The 22,714-nt window shown below is 38.2% G+C and overlaps 1 protein-coding gene across 2 annotated transcripts in view; it reads right to left on the bottom strand.

Moving 5' to 3' along the window:
- Window positions 1-22,330, bottom strand: part of LOC121314442 (NPC intracellular cholesterol transporter 1-like) — a 24,257-nt gene extending 1,927 nt beyond the window's left edge. Inside the window, exons 1-22 of one of the 2 annotated variants that reach the window (XM_041247721.1) lie at window positions 22,098-22,330; window positions 17,022-17,150; window positions 15,216-15,328; window positions 14,691-14,866; window positions 13,844-14,011; window positions 13,368-13,617; window positions 10,344-10,426; window positions 9,561-9,931; window positions 9,034-9,260; window positions 8,719-8,819; window positions 7,676-7,778; window positions 6,926-7,115; window positions 6,412-6,594; window positions 4,997-5,111; window positions 4,773-4,900; window positions 4,364-4,498; window positions 3,395-3,484; window positions 3,076-3,266; window positions 2,763-2,878; window positions 2,401-2,530; window positions 1,798-1,998; window positions 189-420 (exon numbers count right to left, since the gene is read on the bottom strand). In XM_041247721.1, coding sequence (XP_041103655.1) covers window positions 189-420; window positions 1,798-1,998; window positions 2,401-2,530; window positions 2,763-2,878; window positions 3,076-3,266; window positions 3,395-3,484; window positions 4,364-4,498; window positions 4,773-4,900; window positions 4,997-5,111; window positions 6,412-6,594; window positions 6,926-7,115; window positions 7,676-7,778; window positions 8,719-8,819; window positions 9,034-9,260; window positions 9,561-9,931; window positions 10,344-10,426; window positions 13,368-13,617; window positions 13,844-14,011; window positions 14,691-14,866; window positions 15,216-15,328; window positions 17,022-17,150; window positions 22,098-22,175 — 3,510 coding nt within the window. In that variant the 5' untranslated portion in view covers window positions 22,176-22,330. Of the gene's footprint in view, window positions 1-188; window positions 421-1,034; window positions 1,320-1,797; window positions 1,999-2,400; window positions 2,531-2,762; window positions 2,879-3,075; window positions 3,267-3,394; window positions 3,485-4,363; window positions 4,499-4,772; window positions 4,901-4,996; window positions 5,112-6,411; window positions 6,595-6,925; window positions 7,116-7,675; window positions 7,779-8,718; window positions 8,820-9,033; window positions 9,261-9,560; window positions 9,932-10,343; window positions 10,427-13,367; window positions 13,618-13,843; window positions 14,012-14,690; window positions 14,867-15,215; window positions 15,329-17,021; window positions 17,151-22,097 lie in introns of those variants that run through there. The other variant, XM_041247722.1, reaches the window with a different exon arrangement.
- Window positions 22,331-22,714: the final 384 nt, after the last annotated feature.

Genomic DNA, 22,714 nt, shown 5'->3' with positions numbered 1-22,714 from the left:
CTTGTTAAGGAAGTAATAAATAAATAAATAAATAAATAAATACTTTTCATATTGAGTGTACTTGGAACACCATACAAAATTCTAACCATGAATGCTAGGGGTATAACATGTTGGTAAATATGTAACCAGAGAAACTGCTTTATGAAACCGCCACCCTCCTGGTCCCTCTCTCTGGCCTTGCTCCTCACCATGACTAGGTTGACCAGCGAGACTGCGTTCAGGCTGATGCTCCAGAGCCACATCACCCCAAACATGTTCACAATGATCATGGCGATAGTCAGGGTTACCATGACAGCTGACCAGACCTCAAAACCCAGCAGGACCGCGGTCACTATGAAGACGGCAGCCAGCGACACGCAGAGGTTGAACACTGTGTCATTCACAATGGTCAGGTACTGTTCATAGAACACGTAGAACACGCTACAGAGAGGAAACAAACAATAAATTACAACATGCTCACCCAGGTTACCTCCCGCTGACCTTTACAGGCAGGTGCATGTGCCATTTGCAGTCATTGTACAACTGCAGCAGCTTCTCAAACATCCAAGCAATGACACTGAAAATAACGAAAGCAGTAATACCACTACTGGTACAAGCAAACAACCTATCTCTCTAAAAGTAACAAAATCAAAATGTATTGAGATTTGTCGTTTCCCCTTAGTGTGTGACCTTAGCTTTCTGTTAAGCCACTCTTAAGCAATAGTGACATTGTTCAGTTAAAACAGGCCTTCTCTATTGAGTTTTCTTTCCGATCAGCTGGTGCAAACAATACAGCTGGTGTGGCGTGGTTTTAGGTACATTTGGAGTCTGTATGGATAGCAGAACAAATGTAATACAGCCCTTTTACTCACAAGATTGTTAGGGGCAATTGGATTAGGCACAATATGGTTTATTGATCTACTGTCTTTTATTGGGCTCCTATGTTTCCTTAGTACATTTTATTAAGCCTTTAAAAAAAAAATGGAAACAGCAGGGTTGGGGACTAGTCCTAGTAACAACTATTAAAAAAAAAAAAAAAAAAAAAAAAAAAAAAAGGTTCAAATAAAGTGTGCATCACCCACAACCCAGTCACAAGGAACAAAAACCACCTACTGCAACTTCCTTTTTTATTAACTCTTCAAACAACATCTTTGTAACATGTTGTCAGCACACTTGTTTTATTACTGTAAACCCTTCAGAGGCTGTACCAGGCCAGACTGCCGAGGCTCTTGGTGGCTTCTTTATCTAATCAGCTTAGCAAATGATTTATGATCGCAAAGCACTTGTTTCTGCCAAGGACCATTTACTGGAGTATTAAGGGAGTGGCTGCTGCAGTATCTCTGAAAAACAGTCATCAGTGTAAGAATGATCTACAGCAGTGGTTTTCAACTTTGGTCCTCACATAACAAGTAAATTGTATTGGTTACCCTGTGTTTGAAATGTGTGTGTACATCTTTACATTACAGGTTTGAAAAATGTATTTGCATTTGGATTATTAGGGTTCCCGTAATATTGATTGGGGTGTACCTTTACGTAGGAGATAAAGGAAGTGAGAATGAGAGAAACATGAGTGAGACTGAACAGCTGCACTATGCCCTTCTGCTGTGCACACATCCCGATACCGGATGTAATGCTTTTTAAACCCACTTATTGTGAATTAATACTCAACAGGCCTTCCATTATGTACACTCACAGCCCGAAAGAAACCTCTGACTGCCAACATATTATAGTTAAAAAATAAAATAAATAAATTGTACTGGTGGTAAATAATAATAATAATAATAATAATAATAATAATAATAATAATAAAGCGGTTACCTGTAAGGAAAGACCCGATAGTCTTTGCCTGCAAGACCCATAGATTCAGTTATGTTATCTGCTAAACTGCGTGCCTTTTTCATTGCGTCTATGAAGTCTGGGGAGGTTTTCAGTACGGTGTGGTAGGTCATGAAGTAGCTGGCTCCTACATCTGTTTTATTGTTTATCAGGTCAATTGCAGAACTGTATGCTGCATGGCCCCTGTACCAAGCAATAAAAAGAAAGAGCATTAGGGCAAACAATCAATCATGTTATCTTGGTTCATTCATATCCAACATTAACATTATTTCAGGGATTAATTCCAACTAACACATCCTTCACCATTTGAAGGTTGTCAACCGTTCTAGTGTAAGAACTGGTCTCAAACATTGACATTTTACATTTCTTCTATAATATTAGCCCTAACATTTAAAACTGATAAACCTTAAAATAAAAAAAGTTACGTAAATATGAGGCGATATACTTTTATATTAACCAGAGAAGTTCATTTTCTACAGGGATGGGTGATTGTCACCAACAGTGGTACTGAGCAACTGCATGATTGAGCAAAACCAATGTAGAAATGAGATGCGTGTAATACTGGAGGGACACTCAGGTGCGTACCCTTTCCCACATTTAGGGTTGGGATTATCTGACAGGAACATTGGCAAAAACTCCATGAAGTCTTCTCCTTGCGGTCTCTTTTTCCCCTCATCGGTCAAAGGGCGGCAACGGACACAGGACGAGTTTACCACTAGAAGAGGACAAATACACCATTTTAAAAGGATATTTTTTATTCATAAGACAACAAAAGTATGTCTGCATGAAGAAAAAATAAAAATAAATCTCAGAAGAGCCTCAAAACCAATTGCCAGCTGAAGCTGTAATGTTTGTTTGGGAAGGTAACAGATTGTTTGCTACCTCGGGCAAGATAAACCAACAGTGTCTTTGATGTGTAATAGGCCATTTTCCATACAACTATTTACCTGAAGCATTGCAAAACTGTACTGTAGTGTTATAATATCTGCAGCAGGTTGACTGGGGTTTAACCCAGTCAAAGTAATCATCAATCCAGGAGGAGGGGGAAAAGCCAATTCTTGTGCTGGAAGATAAAGAAAATGAGCTATTGAGAAGAAAACAAACAGATCTCTCTTTTGCAGTGCTTTCTTTAACACACCACTAAAGCAATCTTTATGAATCTTTGTTTGGTTCTTGTACAATACAATACAGATCAAAGACTGTCTGCATCTGTTGCTGTTTTGGATAAGCTCTTAGGGATATGATGTTCTGAATACTTACTAGTTGTCGATTTCTGCAGCCGTGAAGATCTGCTGTACCAGAGAGTTATTGTTGCAGCCAACTCCCCCACACACCATATTCTGTCCCTCCAGTGAAGTGTAGTTGTGGCCTTCCTCTACTACAAAGTACACAGGGGGGCCAGAGTGGAGGTATGTGCTCAAGGACTCAAAGTAATCCAGCACATAGGAATCCTACAGAAATAGGCACAACAGGGTGTTCTTTATCCATTACAGAGATGAAGGTAAAATGAAGCTGCTGACCTGCGTGTCCAAGTTTGATCACACACAAACAGACAATACATAAAGTAGATTTCACCTACATCAGGCATTGAGAGTTTTTGGTCCAAGCCAATCTCCACTTTGTTGACCACAGCAATACTGAAGGACAAAATTCCAACAAACAAAGCAACCTGCAAGAGAGATAAACCAAGGCATTTACAGTTGAAGCAAATATCCTGTACAGTACATTCTGAAGATCTACCTACTCACTAGATTTTAGCAGCTTAACAAAAAAAAAAAAATCAATAAGTTTATATCTACAGTCTACCTAGAAAAGCAAAAAGGAACTACTGTACTCACGTGGCCAAATTGATCCACGCTATTTTAAAAGCATGTGGTTACCATAGAAAGTCCCATATCTCCTTTTGCTAGCCAAGCATGACCAAAACAAGACTCGCAAAAAAAGCTTAAGTAATCTAAGCACATACACCTAAACACACGTGCCAAGTGGAGCTGTGTTCTAATGGAATGGCAGGAGTGCACTCCAGCACACCCAGACTGGCGATGATGACACATGTAGACTTTTCTGAGCTTCTGAAGGCATCCGTACATATCTGTACAACTGGACACCACACTCCAAATACAGGATAAACTGATTTCAGACTGAATGGTTGATTGAGTATAAAAGCAGAGTGGTAAACAACATTATGTTTTTAATTTTGCTTTGTTTTTCAAATAGAAGAAACCAAACTGTTTACAACATCTACTGCATATCCTGGCAAGTACTATGTACAAATATACATATACAATTCCCAATGGTCATTTCTGTGTTTTATTTCATTTTTAACCTGGGAATTAAACAACGAAGAAGAGCAGACTGCCATAATCATCATTCTTTGTATGTAAAGCCTTAAAATAATAACTTTATAACTTGAGGGCTGAAGGTTTTTAAAGGCAGGTTGGGGTTGGTACTTTGCAGAAGCTGACAAGAGCAAAGGCCAACTTATAACAAAAATGAAACTAGCACATGGGTTTTAATATTTTCCTTCATGTCTGATCTTAAGACTTACCACAACAGGCCGCACCCACTCTTTCAGTATGAATGGGGCATAGAGGGTTTTGAAAAACCAAAAAAGAAATCCATCTGATTTGTCTTCAGTGCCCACCTTCTGTTTCAGGCAGCACAGAATATCCAAGCGATTGCTCTGTCAACCACAGAAAATTCAATACACAATAAATGTACAATGCTGTAAACTGCCTTTTTTAAAAAATGTATCTGAAAAGTGTATTTTAAATTGCACCATAAAAATGGAAAATTGGTTCATGGTGGAGCAAAGTTACAGTAGTAGCTTTGCAGCTAACCATTTTATTTAACTCCTTCCAGCAACTAGCATCTATCTGTTGCAATTAGTTCTTTACACTTGCTTCAAGAGAGCCCTGTTTGTGGGCTTGGTTTATATGCCCGTTTGACTGCCTCACCTCCTGCCGCTTGATGTCCAATCCCAGGAGGCTCACAAAGCATGTGATTTGAAGCAGGAAGTCAATAAACACTGCCAGCCCAGCAAACAAGGAAAAGGTGCGCACGGCAGGCATGGTGGATAAAGCACCTAAAGAAGAAAGTCAGATCAAAATGAGAAAAAAAAAAGGATAAGTGGGGAGTAATTTGCTACAATTGAGCGCAGAGGAGTAATGAGTGCTCCTACCCAGGAAAAAGGCAACAGTCTCAGAGAAAGAGGACAGTAACATGCTGGGCGCCACATCGCCAAGGATTCTACCAATCTGCTGGTGGAGCTCCTCCTCAGCCAATCGTTCATCTCGCTAAGGAAGAAACAACCGTTACTCAATGACTAGCAAGACATGGTTGCGCTGTGTAATCTATTGTAATGGCCATAACAATAACTGTTGACTTTGGTGAAATGTTTCAACAATGGAGTAGACGCATCAAGACTTTGGTCCATATCTCAAACTATCACAAGTTCTGAATCCAATGATGATCTGATCTGTTGAATACAAGTAGTGAGTGGAGTGGGTGTCAGTACAACATATCTTTGAAATTAAATATTTTTAAAGTAGTATCAGTACAGTACCAATGGCCTTAACTATAACGAACCTAGCACCTGGACCCCAAGTAAAAAAACAAAAAAAAGACCATATAAACACACACTGTCAACAGCCCTGTCCATACGCACGGAACTCCACCCCCGTATTGAACTCAACTTTTGTCTTACTAAAAAGCATGTGCTGTGTAACTTCCTCCGAAACGAAAAAAAATGATGCTGCAACAAAGCTGGAAACTATATTGATCGTTTGAAAAAAGGAGTAACGCAGGCATGTCTCTGTCGTGAATACAGGTTGTCAAAAAAAAAAAAAAAAAAAAAAAAAAAAACTTGAGGATCTGATTAACTTTTCATGTTGGCTTGAACTGGAATAAAAGCTTAGTTTGGGATTCTTGCATGTTTGATTAAGATTTGGTGTACTTTGAAACGATTCGTGGACTTTGAATAAATGTTCAGCTTAAATTTGGGATTTTTGCTTTTTGTACTGCGTTTAATTCTTTAACAAATAGGATAAAGCACAAGCAGAATACTGCAGACATGAGACGAACAGGTACATGTACTTTTATTCACAATATCATCTCATTAACTTAATCCCACAGCTTATTGTTCATTTTGATTGTCCTTTCGCTATAACAAACCCCTCGATATAACGAACAAAAGGCTTGGATCCCAACAAGTTTGTTACAGCGAGGGTGTACTGTACTTCAATGAGCATCACATATTGTACTTAAGGGCACCACAGTGTTTTTAACTTTGCTTTTCAAATATGTTACAATTGCAGAGTAAAAGGCTCTCTTTTGTGATGTCTTTGTGGCTGGCAGTGTGAGTATACAAGAGAAGCTCAGCCCCTTTGGCTAGAAAAGGCTGCAGATGGAAGCAGTTTAAAGCCCTGTGTACAGCTGGAACAACCACAATGATAACCACACTACCACCTTCAGAGCCACAGATGAAAAGTATTTTCCATGTCTCTTCCCTTACTGTTGACAGGTGCCCAGGTCAAAATGACAAAAAAACGCTGACAAGTGAGGAGATAATAAATTAGAGATTTTTAAATCAAATACCTGATAGGTCTGGACAATAATGAATATATTGTCTACACCAACAGCCAGCACTAAGAATGGGATAACTTCAATGACAATGAGCGTGAGGGGAATTCCTACAAAGCTGAAGACACCAAGGGAACAGGCTACAGAGCCGAGCACAATTAGGATACCAGCAACCCCCAGGGAGATTTTAGAGTCCACCTGGGGGGAGAAAAAATAAAAAAAAACATTGTTCACTATTTGTTTATCAAATTTCAAAGACAGAAAAGCAATAGTGAGAGCGGTCTTAAATGTACATTTTGAAATACAGCAACTACATTAAACAGCCATGTAAGCCTGCTTCTCTTGTACTCCGTATTTCTCACTAACTTTAACTGCATGCTGAAGTGTTATTCTTTCAGAACGAGTCACATCAGCAAGACACCTTTACGTTACAAATGCTTGGATGAACCTGAGGATTAGAGAATCTTCTGCTCCAGCACGAAGCTTACTCAAAGATGAACACAACTGAACATAAACAGGTCTCACGTACCAATAGTCTGCGACAGCTCTTGATGTGTCCCAAGGCAATGGATATGTAGGCAAACATAATGGCATAGCTGATGACAATGGTACCGATATCGCTGCTACTTTCACGGTTTATTTCGTCTTCAATACTCCTCTCAGAATTGAAAGAAATGGTCAGGTTGGGATTACTATAATTCTTCATAAATTTGACAAACCTGCAAAAAACAAGACGAAAAAAACATTATAGGTGGTTAGTTGGATATTCTCATTGGCAGGACTGTGTAGTTTTAAGCATTATTTCTTTGTTGTTTAGATTCCCTCCTTCCTGTCTTTATTCTCGTGGACCAGAGGACACAGTTAGAAATTATGTAGAGATAGATTTAGGACAGAGGGAAGGAGATCTCAGATGCAGAGTGTGGAATGAGCTACTTATTCATGATGTCGAGACAAACCACTTGAGTATTTAAGACCCAACTTGACAAAGTTATGAGATCAATCAGCTACTAGGAACTGGACAAGCTTAGGTGGGCCAAATTGCCTTTCGAAATGTTCTTATGCAATGGGGTAAAGTGAAGGACCATGGTCAAACACTGAATCAGTAACTGGATAGGATTTGTTTTCATTATGCATCACGGCTTTAATCCTTTGACATATAAAAGACTAAAATATAAGCTGCTGCACCGTACAGTGATATCCTGAACTGTAAAAAGGGTCTTAACACATTTTTTCCCCATTTCTCCAGGCATCCCAGTTATATTTCTTAATGAAAACCCACTCTTTCTCCCAGGCCAGGGCTTTGTTCAGTTTCTCCGTATCATTGTGGTAGTTGTTCACAGGGAAGGTGATCACCAGAGCTGTGGCATTGTTGTAATTGTCACCTGCAACATGGAAATTAAGAATTAGTCAGTTCTATTATGCCCAGTTGCTTCATTTAAAACTGGGAAAATCCAAGGAATTTAGCAACAGTGAAAGACAGACCTGGGGTCAATTATAAATTACAATTACAGCATATTTGTTTGCTGAAATTGCAATTACAGTGCTATTTTGTTCAATTACAGTAGCAAGTATGTTGCAGTTATTGCAAATATAATTACAATTACACTGAAAATGTACATAATTAGCTATAAATAGCAGTAATCACAGGAACAAATACAGAAACATCCTACATAACATTTTTTCAAACAAATGGGGTCACTAACAGTGGTTGAAAATACAAGAATATTCTCTCAGTGTAAAACACAACATGGAACTGTGAATGATTCAGCTTAGAAAGGTGGGCCAAGGTTAGACTACAATTACAATGTTATTGCAATTAATTACAAATTACATTTGTAATTGACCCAAGGCCCGGTGAAAGATGTCGGAATGATAGTAGTGGAGACTAACTGTTGCAGCTACAGTATGAGCTTCTACTTCACCCTACCTACTCAATTAACACCTACTACACTCTGTGTTAAAGAATTTGTGCCTAATAAAGGTAATCACGAAATTACCAGAATATCAATTCCTACCAGGCATACGGTTCAATAGCTAAATGTTTGTTTGTTCCATTAGTAAACTTAATTTTGTATCCAATTAGTGACTGATCAATAATTGGCAAAGTCCTTACCCTACTTCCTTACATTAAGGAAGCACTTTTATGAAAGAAACACTTCACACAATTAACATTTTTGACTGCAGTACACTGATAAGCTATCAGCTTTATTCACTAGTCACTAATTAGATGACATTTTTTACTTTAGAAATAAGTTTACAAGAAACAAACATGCTTATATTTAGTCCAGATACAACCAGAAAGACTGTAAACATTAAACTTACTATCATAGCCTCCCAGAACCACCCAAGGGAAGACTGGCCCACCATAGGTACCCAAGCAAGGGTCATGGAGCATACTAGTATCATTTAGGGAAGCTGGAGCCCTGAAAACAAAACCCAGTAAGAAAAAAAAAACACTGTCATGTAGTACAAAACAAAAAAACATGCAAGAGCTTACTTAATTTCAACTGGTTTTACAATAACATGAACTTGAGAAAATGACACTGTGCATTTACTGTATCAAATCAATGAAAACCTATGTTGGCTCATGAAGACAGCCAACAAACACCGTCAGAACTTTATATTTAATCAACCTACTTGACACAGTAGAGGAAGTGGGTGTGGTAATCTGCAAAGACCCAAAAGTCATCCCCAACGGTGTGATCCAAGATGGAGTGGCTGTTCTGGAAGTAGTTCAGGACACTCATAATAGTGCAGTTATTGTTATAGGGGGCAAGAGGTGCCAGGCAGATATCACTTAACATAACAGTTTCGTTCTCATATGTGGCTTCTATCTTCTCAATGTCATTCTGAAGGTCAAGCACCTGAAACAAGGCACAGACACAGAATTAGTGTGGAAGGTTTACCCAGTCCTCGTATTTATACAGCAGTTGTCGTGTGACTTTGCGTTCCTCCTGTTGACAATAAACAATTCTTCACCAACATCACCTCAGAACAGATGCGCAAACCAAATCAGCATATCAAAATTACATCCACAAATGCTTTTATTGTGAGAAATGCTTTTAATGCATTAACAAGCGTCCTGGGGACAGCATTGGGTTTGTATAGGTTTTCATCTCTTGAGTTACCTTTTTTCTTCTCAACAAACCAACATTGTGAATTACCTGGTGCAGGATACTTTTGTCCAGTGGGGGGCCAAATGGTACATCTGATCCTCCAAAGTAGGGCGAGTATATTGTAACATTGCTTTGTGGGGCAGTAATAATGAGCTGCTCTGTGCGGAAGAAGGGCCCAAAGTGCGAGTCGAAGTAGTCTTTTTCTTTGCGTGCTTGGCTGTTGGGGGATGACCAGATGTCCACGGGGTTGGTGGTTACCTTCATATAAACCAGGCCGGAAGAACAGACGGCAATGAAGACCAGAGTACACAGCACGACTGGCAATGGGTGCTGGACGCAGAAGGACCCCCAGTTGGTAAAGATGCGCCGTAAGAAGTTCTCAAATCTCTCCCCTATGGTTTCACAGCAGGAGGTCTGATCTTTGAAGAAAATAGACATCCACCAGGGAGAGTCAATCAGGGAACTCTGCTTATAGTAAGGCAGATGCCAAGAGGACCTATCCTCATAGCTCTGCAAGTGTACTTCAATCCTGACCTGAATCCTGTGCTAACCAACTGACAATTGTACAGGGTTGTGTGTTGGTTTTGTGATGTGGACCAACGTACACTGTTGGCTCTGTTTAGACTTACCAACTTAATTTTGCCCACAGGGCTGAAAGGCAGTAAAAGCTAATATAACCTCACCTGCTACATCAACTTTTAATGACCAGTTTCTAATAATTTATTACATTTAGACTGTCTGGTTTACTTCAATTTTAATAGAATACATAGATTTAAAAAAATAACAACCGACTGCAGCATATCATTATCAAAGACAAAAAGGGTCACCCACCTTGATGTTCACGGTCTCTGTTGATTGAATGAACAGAATTGTTGTCAAGAATTGGTCCATACTCCGACATGATTAATCTTTTTCTGTAAGAGAAGGCAAATACATATTTATAATATAAAATTTAAAAAATGATACAAACTGCTGAATAGTTGAAAAGGCCACATTTCTTTTTCTTTTTTTGTTTTAATAAATACTTGTATTACATTTTTAAGTAATGTTCATAAAATCTTATAATACAAGCATATTCTCAGATATATAATTTCTCACAACACATATATTCAGTGATAACTATTGCATAAAATAGGAAATAGTACGATAGCAAATGTTACAACATTTGTAAAACGCACTGTAGTAAGCCGACAGTAATATAAATCCGGGTTTGGTCAATCAATGATAAAAATAACTATTTCACAACTTGAGCATTTGCAAATTATCAAAGAATGAAATGAAAGGTTATTTTGGTCTTTAAGCAAATTATTTTACTAAAATTGTGAAATGGAAAATACAAAGTAAAGAATGAAACAGAAAAGAAGAGACAGCATCTTCGTTCTTTGAGTAAAGCAATGTAATCAAACTGCAAAATATGTGATTAACCAAATGCTGAATTAAATAATTAAAATGTTCCTTTATCTGTCTGGTAGAGTCTCTCCAGCTGTAATTCATATAGCATTAGATGTTTCCAATCTGTGAAAGTTGGACATTTCTCTCCTTTCAAGTATTTAAGGATTAACCCCTGGTATCAAAAGAACAATAGCTTAAGTTTAAGACAACAGTATCATCATTTATATTAAATGGCATCCAACAAGATGTTACACCTAAAATGCAGACACAAAGTATCACTGCGTGCCTTACTTTGTAAATGTGTTGCCATACTGCATTCATTTTAACTGGGATGAACAAGATTTGTCAAAATCTTGCCTGAAAGATTTATGCTATTTCAGGGTCTTGTATTTAAGCAATTGTAACTAAGAGAATATGTCTATGTCTTACCTGTTTTGCATTGCAACAGCTAAATAGATCTTTAATGTGTACTTTTAAAATAAACATGTTACACCACACATGTATTTTCATTTTAAAACAGGGTATCTGGTACTACACTAGGTTAAAGAAAGTTCTCAGTTTCTATGCCTTATTCTCAGGCATATTTTTTTTTAGCTACAATTTTAAAAGGTGGCATTAATCATTGCTTAGTGTCCTCAAATTAAAATGCATGTCCGCCTTGACCTTTACAGTGGCTTGCGAAAGTATTGGCCCCCCTTGGCATTTTTCCTATTTTGTTGCCTTACAACCTGGAATTAAAATGGATTTTTATTTGGATTTCATGTAATGGATATACACAAAATAGTCCAAATTGGTGAAGTGAAATGAAAAAAATAACTTGTTTCAAAAAATTCTAAAAAATAAATAACGGAAAAGTGGTGCATGCATATGTATTCACCCCCTTTGCTAGTAAGCCTCTAAATAAGATCAGGTGCAGCCAATTACCTTCAGAAGTCAGATAAATAGTTAAATAAAGTCCACCTGTGTGCAATCTAAGTGTTACATGATCTCAGTATATATACACACCTGTTCTGAAAGGCCCCAGAGTCTGCAACACCACTAAGCAAGGGGTACCACCAAGCAAGTGGCACGATGAAGACCAAGGAGCTCTCCAAACAGATCAGGGACAAAGTTGTGGAGAAGTACAGATCAGGGTTGGGTTATAAAAAAAATATCCGAAACTTTGAACATCCCACGGAGCACCATTAAAGCCATTATTAAAAAATGGAAAGAATATGGCACCACAACAAACCTGGCAAGAGAGGGCCACCCACCAAAACACACAGACCAGGCAAGGAGGGCATTAATCAGAGAGGAAACAAAGAGACCAAAGATAACCCTGAAGGAGCTGCAAAGCTCCACGGCGGAGATTGGAGTATCTGTCCATAGGACCACTTTAAGCCGTACACTCCACAGAGCTGGGCTTTACGGAAGAGTGGCCAGAAAAAAAGCCATTGCTTAAAGAAAAAAATAAGCAAACACGTTTGGTGTTCGCCAAAAGGCATGTGGGAGACTCCCCAAACATATGGAAGAAGGTACTCTGGTCAGATGAGACTAAAATTGAGCTTTTTGGCCATCAAGGAAAACGTTATGTCTGGCACAAACCCAACACCTCTCATCACCCCGAGAACACCGTCCCCACAGTGAAGCATGGTGGTGGCAGCATCATGCTGTGGGGATGTTTTTCATCGGCAGGGACTGGGAAACTGGTCAGAATTGAAGGAATGATGGATGGCGCTAAATACAGGGAAATTCTTGAGGGAAACCTGTTTCAGTCTTCCAGAGATTTGAGACTGGGACGGAGGTTCACCTTCCAGCAGGACAATGACCCTAAGCATACTGCTAAAGCAACACTTGAGTGGTTTAAGGGGAAACATTTAAATGTCTTGGAATGGCCTAGTCAAAGCCCAGACCTCAATCCAATTGAGAATCTGTGGTATGACAAAGATTGCTGTACACCAGCGGAACCCATCCAACTTGAAGGAGCTGGAGCAGTTTTGCCTTGAAAAATGGGCAAAAATCCCAGTGGCTAGATGTGCCAAGCTTATAGATACATACCCCAAGAGACTTGCAGCTGTAATTGCTGCAAAAGGTGGCGCTACAAAGTATTGACTTTGGGGGGGGGGGGGGAATACTTATGCATGCTCAAGTTTTCAGTTTTTTTGTCTTATTTCTTGTTTGTTTCACAATAAAAAATATTTTGCATCTTCAAAGTGGTAGGCATGTTTTGTAAATCAAATGATACAAACCCCCAAAAAATCCATCTTAATTCCAGGTTGTAAGGCAAGAAAATAGGAAAAATGCCAAGGGAGGTCAATACTTTCGCAAGCCACTGTAGAACTGCAACTGGGTATAATCCAATAAACTGCTGATTTTGTGGTCTGAGATTATGCCTGTTCGCTGCTTTTAATCTCCTCTCACGCTACTGAAAATTCAACCAACGAAACAGTAAGATGATGAACAAGAACAAAAAACTATATTTGCCTGTAACACCAAGCTCCCAGGACTGCGGCAATGAAGATCAGGAGAAACACCATGTAGGAGATCCACATGATCACCACCATGGCATCCAAACCAAATATTGTCCATGGTGTTGGGGGAGGGGGCGGTTGAGGCTTGGGTCCGCAAACAAGAGAACAGTCTTGGCAGCTGCAGGGCCCGGAATTGTCGTCCGCTGATTCATTGCAGCCTTTTGTAGCATCGTTCATAGGGCTCATTCCTTCAACTGGGAGGTCTGCAAAGAAAACCACAGCTTCAATTAGCATTGGCTGATCCGAGAGCACCCATTTATTTTTGCAACTTGAAACCTGAAAATATTAACAGATTGTAATACATAAATCTAATAAAATAAAAAGGTGTAACATTGTTCTTGTGTTTTCTCTTCAGCAAGATAGCTTTCTCTCAGATTCATGTCGTATGATTTAAAATAAATAAATAAAATAAACAATCAGATTTCTTACCTGAAAAGATGGGATCGATTGGAAATGGCGTCTGTGAATTTTTTACGCTGAACAGGTACTGGATCCAGTTAGTGGCATTGCAATCTTTGGCATCTTTCCCACACAACAGCCCCAATGCTTTGTCATTACTAGAAGGAGCCTCGACATCCTTGCAGGCATTATACATAGCTAGCAAGAAGCAAGAGAAAATGCATTAAGAAACCCTGTTTTAAAAACTAAAAGGATGTTTGACTAACACAGCAAATCAAACCAATATGCTCCCACAAATAAATCAATGAATAACCAGTGGGTGCTTTGGGGGAAAGCTTTATTATAACAATCAGCAATTGAAATTAAGTTTATATCTCAAAGTTTCAAAGACTTATACAGTAGTTAGTTACAAGTTGGAAAAACAACACAGTTACAATTTCAAAAATTGAAAAATTAAATAAACTAGTATTTATTTGGAATCACCTCACATTCTTTACAACATAAAGAATTGAGAGATGAATCCCAAATAAAGCATGTTCCTTCACTTTACAAACACTTTTAGTATTACTTTCATACACTACATAAAACAAGTCTCTCTCTAGGAAGCTAGAGGAATACAGTTAGCCTTTTCACCCACTCCCAACTAGCGACAAAGGCCATGGCTAAATATATGCTGTACAGCACGATCATCAAGAAATCCTTGACTGTGCCGCTTACATTTAAACCAGTGCAAATTATTCACCAAAGAGGACCGCTTATTACAAGACAATACCACGACTTGTTGCCCAATACTCAGCCTGCAATATAGTTATTCATACACTCCATTTCAAACTATTACGCCAAAGAACCGTGATTTTGTTCTCTCAAGTTTCCTCACCATTTGCAAATGTACTTCCAATGTAATACTGTACTGCAGTGACACTGGTTTTATTTTCTTTTGTGACTGGATCCACGTAGGGCTCGAACTGTGTGGCATTAACAAAATCACTCTGACGAGGACTGCATGTTAACTCGCAGAACAGGTTCATTAAGTTATAGAAGCAAGATGGACACCTGACAAGGAGAAAGAAACAAAGATTCAGAATAGTTTTCACAATAACTTGTTATTATCATCAGTGTGAGGGCAACACCATCATGACTAGTTAGTTTTACCACCAGAGCTTGCATGAAGTGTCACAGGCTTGTTTATCTTGTTTTCAGGTTTAATAAGGCTTGTTCACCTTGATGTAGCGGTTAAAATGTAGTACATACTGCAGTACCCTTCCTCTATGACAAAATGTGAGTAATGTAACATTATCAAGCCTGTGACACCACACTGGTTCCGCCATCAGATCATAAATTTTAATGCAATAATCACCCCACCATCATCTTCCCTTGGGGTGACGGTTCTGTATTTATGTACCTGGAGAGAAACTGGAGAGGGAGTTGGAGATTTCCTTTGAGGGTCTTAAGCTGTTGAACATCACAACAGAGACTAACATTGTCGGTGCCATTCAAAAAATCTGGACACAGTTCCTACAAGAAAGAAACAAAAACACAATGCATTGTAATGAATTATGGTTTCAGTCATGTTATTCTGTTCATGTGATTTTTCATACCTGATAAAAACATGTATTCATTGTATATTTATGTGTTTGAATCACTATAAAGGATGTACAGTGTGCACAAGACGAAAAAACAAGTTTGTACTCTCCATTGTTTTCAAGATTGCAATTTAATTATTTTTTTAACTTGTTAAAGCTACAAATAGGGGCACCCGAGTGGCACATCTGGTAAAGGTGCACCATGAGGAGTGCAGGATGTGCCCTATAGCCTGGACGCCGCCGTTGCAAGTCCAGGCTACTCCACTGCCGACCATGGATGGGAGCTCCCACGGGGTGGCGCACAATTAGACAAGACTTAGGTTGGCCAGGGTGTCCTCGGCTCACCGTGCACCAGCGACCCCTGTAGTCTGTCTGGGCGCCTGCGGGCTTGCCTGTAAGCTGCGGTATAACTGGTACTGTAATTTGGTTTATGGTTTACTATGACAAATATATCAATTCATATTATTTAATACGATATATAGTACAACAAAATATGTACCCTTCTGTGACTAGTATCCCGTATATGGGAGGCACAACAAAGTTTTTTTTTTGTTTGTTGTTTTTTTTTTTTTTAAATAGTAAAAGACTAACTTAAAGAAATGAAATGTTCATAAGTCAGATCTGCACCCAAGTACAGCAAAGTAAACGGGTTAGTTGATGTGTGCATATGGTACATACACCATATAAATATATGGTATGGTACACCTATTCAACATCAAGATTAACTTTTGCCATTTAAAACAAGCAAATACTACATAAGAAATGTTTGTATAAAATAGCTCTAAGCATTTGAAAAAAAGTTTTGCAGCATTTACAGGCTTGTGATTCATTTTCACTGAAAATACAATGGGATTAGGGGTAAACTCATTAATACAGCACCTAGAAAATTACAAAAAGGTCTTCAATTAACCCTGACACATTGCTGTATATAAAAGTACAATAGCATCTTATAAAAAGGAGCTCAGATGTGTAGATTAACTTTTATCTTAATTTATAGTGTAAAAAAAAAAAAAAAAAAAAAAAGTGTTTGAAAATTGCATTTGAGATCAGGTGCAATAGAGAGGCTGCCAATGCAAACCAGTGAAGATAATGAATTATGTTTGTTACACTTGCAATTGCAGGTGTTTGACTATCTTAGCTGTTAATTTCAATGCCCTAACTTAATTAATAAATATTTTATGGGAGATTGATATAAAGACCCTGCTTGACAATTGTAGAAATCTAGCTACTGGGGAATTTGGAGTATAGTTGAAAATGTGGTGATAAAACAGATTTGTCAAAGAGTTATGCATTGCTATCACCCATTTCCATCATAGTGAACCTTCGTCCCATTTGGTAATGACCCACCCCCCTGGCTCATGGACTGACTGTAGGCTGCCTTTACGGAGATGCTTTAGAAAAAACTAAAACACGTGCATCTGTGTGTGTTTTTTTTTTTTGTTTTTTTTAGAACTTCTGTATTTTAGGTTAGGCACATACATGCACAAATATTATAATATTATAATAAAATATCTGCTCTCTATGTGTCTTCATAGCAAAGCATGATCCATAACTTCAAACACCCCACCAAAAACTACAAAAGATAAGGCACTAGCGGCAAATGTCTCAAGTTCTTCCTCCCTTACTTGCACCAGTTCATATCCCTCCTGGGGCAAGGACTGAGGTGGCCCTGTGTAGTTGCAATTATACTTCTTCTCTTCTGTATTTGGTACAGTCTGGCACTCTCCATACCACACGCAATGCTGAGCCTGGACCTGAAATGAGACAGGAGAACATGCAAACAGAAAGCTCTGTGTTTAGGATTCAAGCCTGGTGGATTACAACAGATACTGTACAGTATTGAATCGAAGTGTGCATTTATAGGGGGTAGTCTGGGTGTATTGTTACTGTCTACACTAAGCCCCATTACTAAAGTAATTCAGGTGCTCCTGCTGTGCACAGGAACAGCACATTTACATCATTATATTAATATAATTGTTAAAGCATTTTACAAACAAGCAACATTACGTGATTTTAAACCTCCTCTATTTAACTTTACTTGCAACATCATCTCTCAAGGCTGCGTCTTTTTAAAAAGACACAATTTTTGGGGGAAATCTACACAGTTACAACTTTTTTTTCTTTTTAAGCCATCCCAGCATTCCACATTAGGAGAGGCGAGACCTTGAGCCAAAGGCACAGAAGGTTATGACATGTAACTACATGGTGCTTTCACAAACATCAGTATGATCCATAACTGCTTGCGTTTCTGGAAAGCATTAAAAGGCACCCATTAAACAGTTTAGTTTGTCATAAAACAATATGTAACAATATGCCCCATCTCCAGTCCCTTCCGAAGTCCAACAGTCAGATAAAAAACAGACACAAACTATTATTTACACAGTTTTTTTTGTTAGTAATAGCCTATAGTATGACAAGCATTAACCAGTGCCGGACCAGAGGTTAAGAAGCACATCCAAATATCATAACCGTAGGTAAGGTCACAAGTGCCGTAAATATTCTACTTGGTTAACTGATAGTGATGGCATTGCTGCAAGACACAAAAGGTACTCACACAGTGAAAAACACTTTGTAACAGTCTGCATGCTTATTTGCCAATGGCAAAGCCTTGATTGGGATCAAACACAGTGTTAACGCCCCCTGATTTTAGCAAGAACATATTAAGCAATGCTGCATACGCCCTTCATGTAGCTGGGGCGGTTCAGAACATTGGGAGCTTTTAAAATTCTTTTCAGGGTCACAAAATAATAGCGTTTATGTTCTAGATTTTAGTTTTTTGCACCAAGAAGCAGCAACTGACAACTTTAGCCCTAACAAAAAATATATAATATATATACAATCTACACAAAAATCACTACAACATTTCCAGCGAATTGGGCACTTCTTAAGTGAGGCATTTCAGAATGACATGCTTGCCTTTTTTCTGTCCCATGAGATTCTGACTCGCTCTAAAAAGCAGCACTCTTTTTTGATCCAGATGGCTTTCCACAGAGAGCATTATGCTTGCACGCGCATAACCTGGTTTGTTTACTTTTTGCTCTCTAGAAAGTTTAAATAGAGGCTTGAGAGATGCTATGTTGTTACTGATTTTTTTTTTTATATAAATAAATCTCTTATCACGCAGTGCTCTTTTTCATTTGCCATTTTTCAAACTGTCGCACAACTTCTAGTGAGGCGGTAAATAAGTGCAAGGTATTTTTGTCATTTCTAGCCAATACGAACATCTGATTGTTGTTGTATCTGAATACATGTCCAAAATATTTGTTTGAATAATCGGATATTTGTCCCAGCACTACTAAAAACAGATAGTACAACCCCTTTACCTCTAAATACATAACAGCACTACACTGTACTGTAAATACCAGATTAAGGGCTGGTTTACTTTATTGTGCTGTTCTATTCATGACAGTCTAATTCAAAAGATACTGTTTTCAAAAATGATTTTTAAACATCAAGCACACGCTCAACACAGGCACCATCACAACGAGCCTGTGTTATTTCTTTAAGTCCTGGCCGTCAAATTGATAATTGGGGCTTCTTATTTTCTTTTATACCCTCTTAAAAATTAAACTGATACCTGTTAAGCCATTTACGTATCTCAATCCCAACTGAGAAAGATGTTCATAGTAAAAATTGATTTAATTTACATTTTTTCGGAGACTGCACTATGTATGCCACAGTACATATTTGACAAAATGAGAGGCATATTTAAAATGTTTCCAATAAAGAAATAAAGTGTTGTGTCTAAAATATCCTCTTTACAACCCAGGATAGGCCATGACATATACTTTGACAAATGCAATGGTTAAACCTTAACTTAAGGTTACATGGCCTACACGACGCCATCAGCACCCAAAGACATGTGCCTTTCATCAGTACTTCTCTTTCACTATGTGTTAGCCCTAGCAAATGAATGCAGTCAGTTCTGCCTGGGTGATACAGAGCAGTTCTTAGTTTTATGACTTGGGATTTCCCATCAAATCCTAAATATACAAATAAGCCTGGGCAGCAGTTTATGAAAAAGACTTAAAAGCCCTACCCACTAGACGAGATGCGTCAAGTGAAACTGCGCAGAGATGTGCGACAAAATGAACAAAACCTATACTTTTGACAAGTAGCTTTCAGCTTAATAGTTATACCCAGCCACTGCTGCGTTGGAAATATACCAGAATGACACTGCTTCCATAGAATTTTAACGACAGGAAAGGAGGAACACAAAATTGCCATTTGTTTTAGAATTAAGAAAAGCCTCAATAGACTTATTTGTTGTGCTGCAGTTCAATCGTTCCACTCCATCACTAGGTTCTCTGCACCACTGCATATTAAGTTCTGGTTTCATCACAGAATACTGTAAGATGTACAGTATCCTATATATGAATGTTGGCATGCAATATTTTTTTTCAGGCAGCATTGCTCCTTTGTTACTCTCACTGGAAAAGACACATTTCAGTAATAAAGTCGTGAAGGAGGCAGGTATCCCATTCAATTCACAATGACAAACATGACATGTTTATGGCCTAAATAAGCTTACTGCTGTGGTAGAAATTAATACATGTTAATTTTCTACTGTATTCATCAGTCTAAAGTCTGTAAAATAGTTCTTTGTAGCTGTATTGGTGTGAATAAAGCCTTGAGCGTACTGCAAAAAAAGTTTTTGGATAACGTGTTAAGGATGAAAGAAAGGATTTACAAAAGGAAAACAAAAGAAAACTGAAAGAGCTGAAATGAGGGTGGCACAGGTTCCCAAAAGCAATGGAGAGTGCTCTGTCTCACAGATGTCTCCTGAAAGCACCTTATTTTACAGCAACACCAGGAAGAATGATGAGGCAGTAAAATATATACTTTTTTTTTTTTAATATGCAAAAGTGTTTTTTTTTTTTTTGCCATTCCCCCCTAAAATTTTGGAATCCCCCCCCCCCATTGGCTGCAGCATAGGGGGTAAATCCCCCAGCACACAAAAAAAATTCAAGCCCTGCAATAATTAATAATATAAATAAAGTATCTACCTGGGTTACATAGATTTTCGGTTTGGTTTGTGTGTGTGTGGTATGTATTATATATAATATATATATATATATATATATATAATATATATATATATATATATATATATATAATATATATATATATATTTTATAATAAAAAATGCTTATGTAAATACACGAAATATGTGTCGACTTACCTATGACCAACATAATTATCGACTGCTATGAGACTGCCTAAACGGAGTGTATAACCCTCAAAGACCAAAGGTATTACACTCCTCCATCCTCACTTTTGACAAAAAACACTTCTTGCGGCAGTCAAGCTGGGTTGTTTATTAAACAGGAGTCCAAGATCACCCACTGTCAAGTCGACTCTTCTACTTAACGGTAATTAACGTACATAATGTAATAAGGCGTCTGAAAACATCAAACAAAAACGCGCATCCAATCTCCGTCATCCTCCTACCAGCCCTCTCTCTGACAGAAAACAGTACTGAACAGCAAAGGGGCGGTACAAGGTAAAAAAGACGTATGTAAACGCAGTTATGCTACTGGCATGTACATTGCAATGCAGCATAACGTATAAGGGTTATTACAAGTGGCATTTTCAGAGCCTTTAGAGTTCTAGTTAGAAAACGCAGCAAATCAATGAATACAAAACATGTCGGGTCTGAAACTTCAAAGATTTGCAAAGCTTAAAGTCGCAAAGAAAAGATGCATAAACTGGAAAAATGCAGATGGGAAAAGAGAATGGAAATTGAGTTCAACTAGATGTTTAAGATTCCTTAAAGTATTAAAAAAAACAACAACATGAATGCGAAAAACCGTACTTACTATACGGGTAAAATAAACTTAACAATCATCTTGGTTATTTGAATATACAAAAACAGGACTAACAATAATATGAAACACTTTACTTCACATGTAAAATAAATGTGAACTCAGTACAAAGTTAAATAAATAAATAAATATAAGAACTAGTGTTGGATAGATTTCTGGCATTCACCAGATGTCAGTATGTGCCTGTATTTATCCTGCATGAATCAAGGTTGAGAACAAAAACGCTATAATGCGCTCTAATCAACCATTCTTCTCGTACATTTTTGTAATATAACAAATTCGTTCCATCTGCAAAGCCACTGGTCTTGGCGCTTCCTGGAAGACCTTGCCTAACCCGTATCTTTGTGGGACTGCAGTTTGACTAAAAACACCTTCTTTCCAACTTGGTTTATTAAGGGCTGACTGACGGCACAAAATGCTCTCAAACGCCAAAAGTTACAACCATGTGTCTAATAATCAAGTCTGGGATGTGTTGTACCGTTGATTTGTTTTATATATTATTTCTACCGTCGATAACAACTAGGCTGAACACACAGTATAACGTTTCGATTCTGTGCACAGGCTATACTTCGGTGTTTCAGCTTTTTTAAACATTAAGTTTGTCACACAGACTATTCTCGTCTCATGCAGACCAGTAGCGCCGAGTGGCGTTACAACAGCAGCAATGAAGAACACATACCACAGCACAGGGCCTGTCTGTGTTACCCAAACAAACTGAGCTCAGTAATATAAAAATATAATTCAAACTTCCTGGCAGTATTCTTGTCCACGCTGCGAATTATAACCCACAAGTATCACTATTAGAAAACAAACCCTTGCACAATTATAATAATATAATGTAACTCTCGTTGAAAACGATCGTAGAAATTGACTTACCCAATGGTACGATGCTTGCATAGAAATTATTAAAAGGTAGATCCACTTCACGTGATTCCTCCACGAACATTTCCCCATTTTACACTGTAAATTTAAATTGCTTTTTTAAGCGAACGTTTAAGCTAGGTTTGGAAACGGCAGCTTTTTCTTGTGTAACCGGTGCCTAATCTTTTCGAAACAGTCTGTTTCCTGCACGCCTGTGCAGCCCGTACTGTTCCCTCCCCATTTCTCAATCATCCGATCAATCTCCGTGGTCCACTCCTCCTGCATCAGACTGCTCGTCACACAGGCTGTGGCGTGACAAGCACCACGGTCGGTTTGTTTTGAGTAATGTATTCGTCATGATTACGGCACTGTTTTAGTTTATAATGCATCAAAGAAGTAATGTTACATGTGTCTTCGCTGCTGATGGCTTTAAGGATTAAGGACTTCAGTGTGTCATGTGAATACACATTTTATATATTTTTTAATTATTTGAAAAAGTGGATAATATGATAAGTAATGTTTTTAATAATACAAAAAAACATACCTTTAAACTTTTTGTACATTTTAACATCCTTACACCGCCTGTCCATCTGTCATGTGATTGGTTTACATCACTGTCTCTCCCACCCCTT

Source organism: Polyodon spathula, chromosome 4 (genome assembly GCF_017654505.1).
Source record: "Polyodon spathula isolate WHYD16114869_AA chromosome 4, ASM1765450v1, whole genome shotgun sequence".
In the NCBI taxonomy this organism is placed as follows: Eukaryota; Metazoa; Chordata; class Actinopteri; order Acipenseriformes; family Polyodontidae; genus Polyodon; species Polyodon spathula.
The sequence above is the reverse complement of the archived record's forward strand: the minus strand, read 5'-3'. Positions and strand labels throughout refer to the sequence as shown.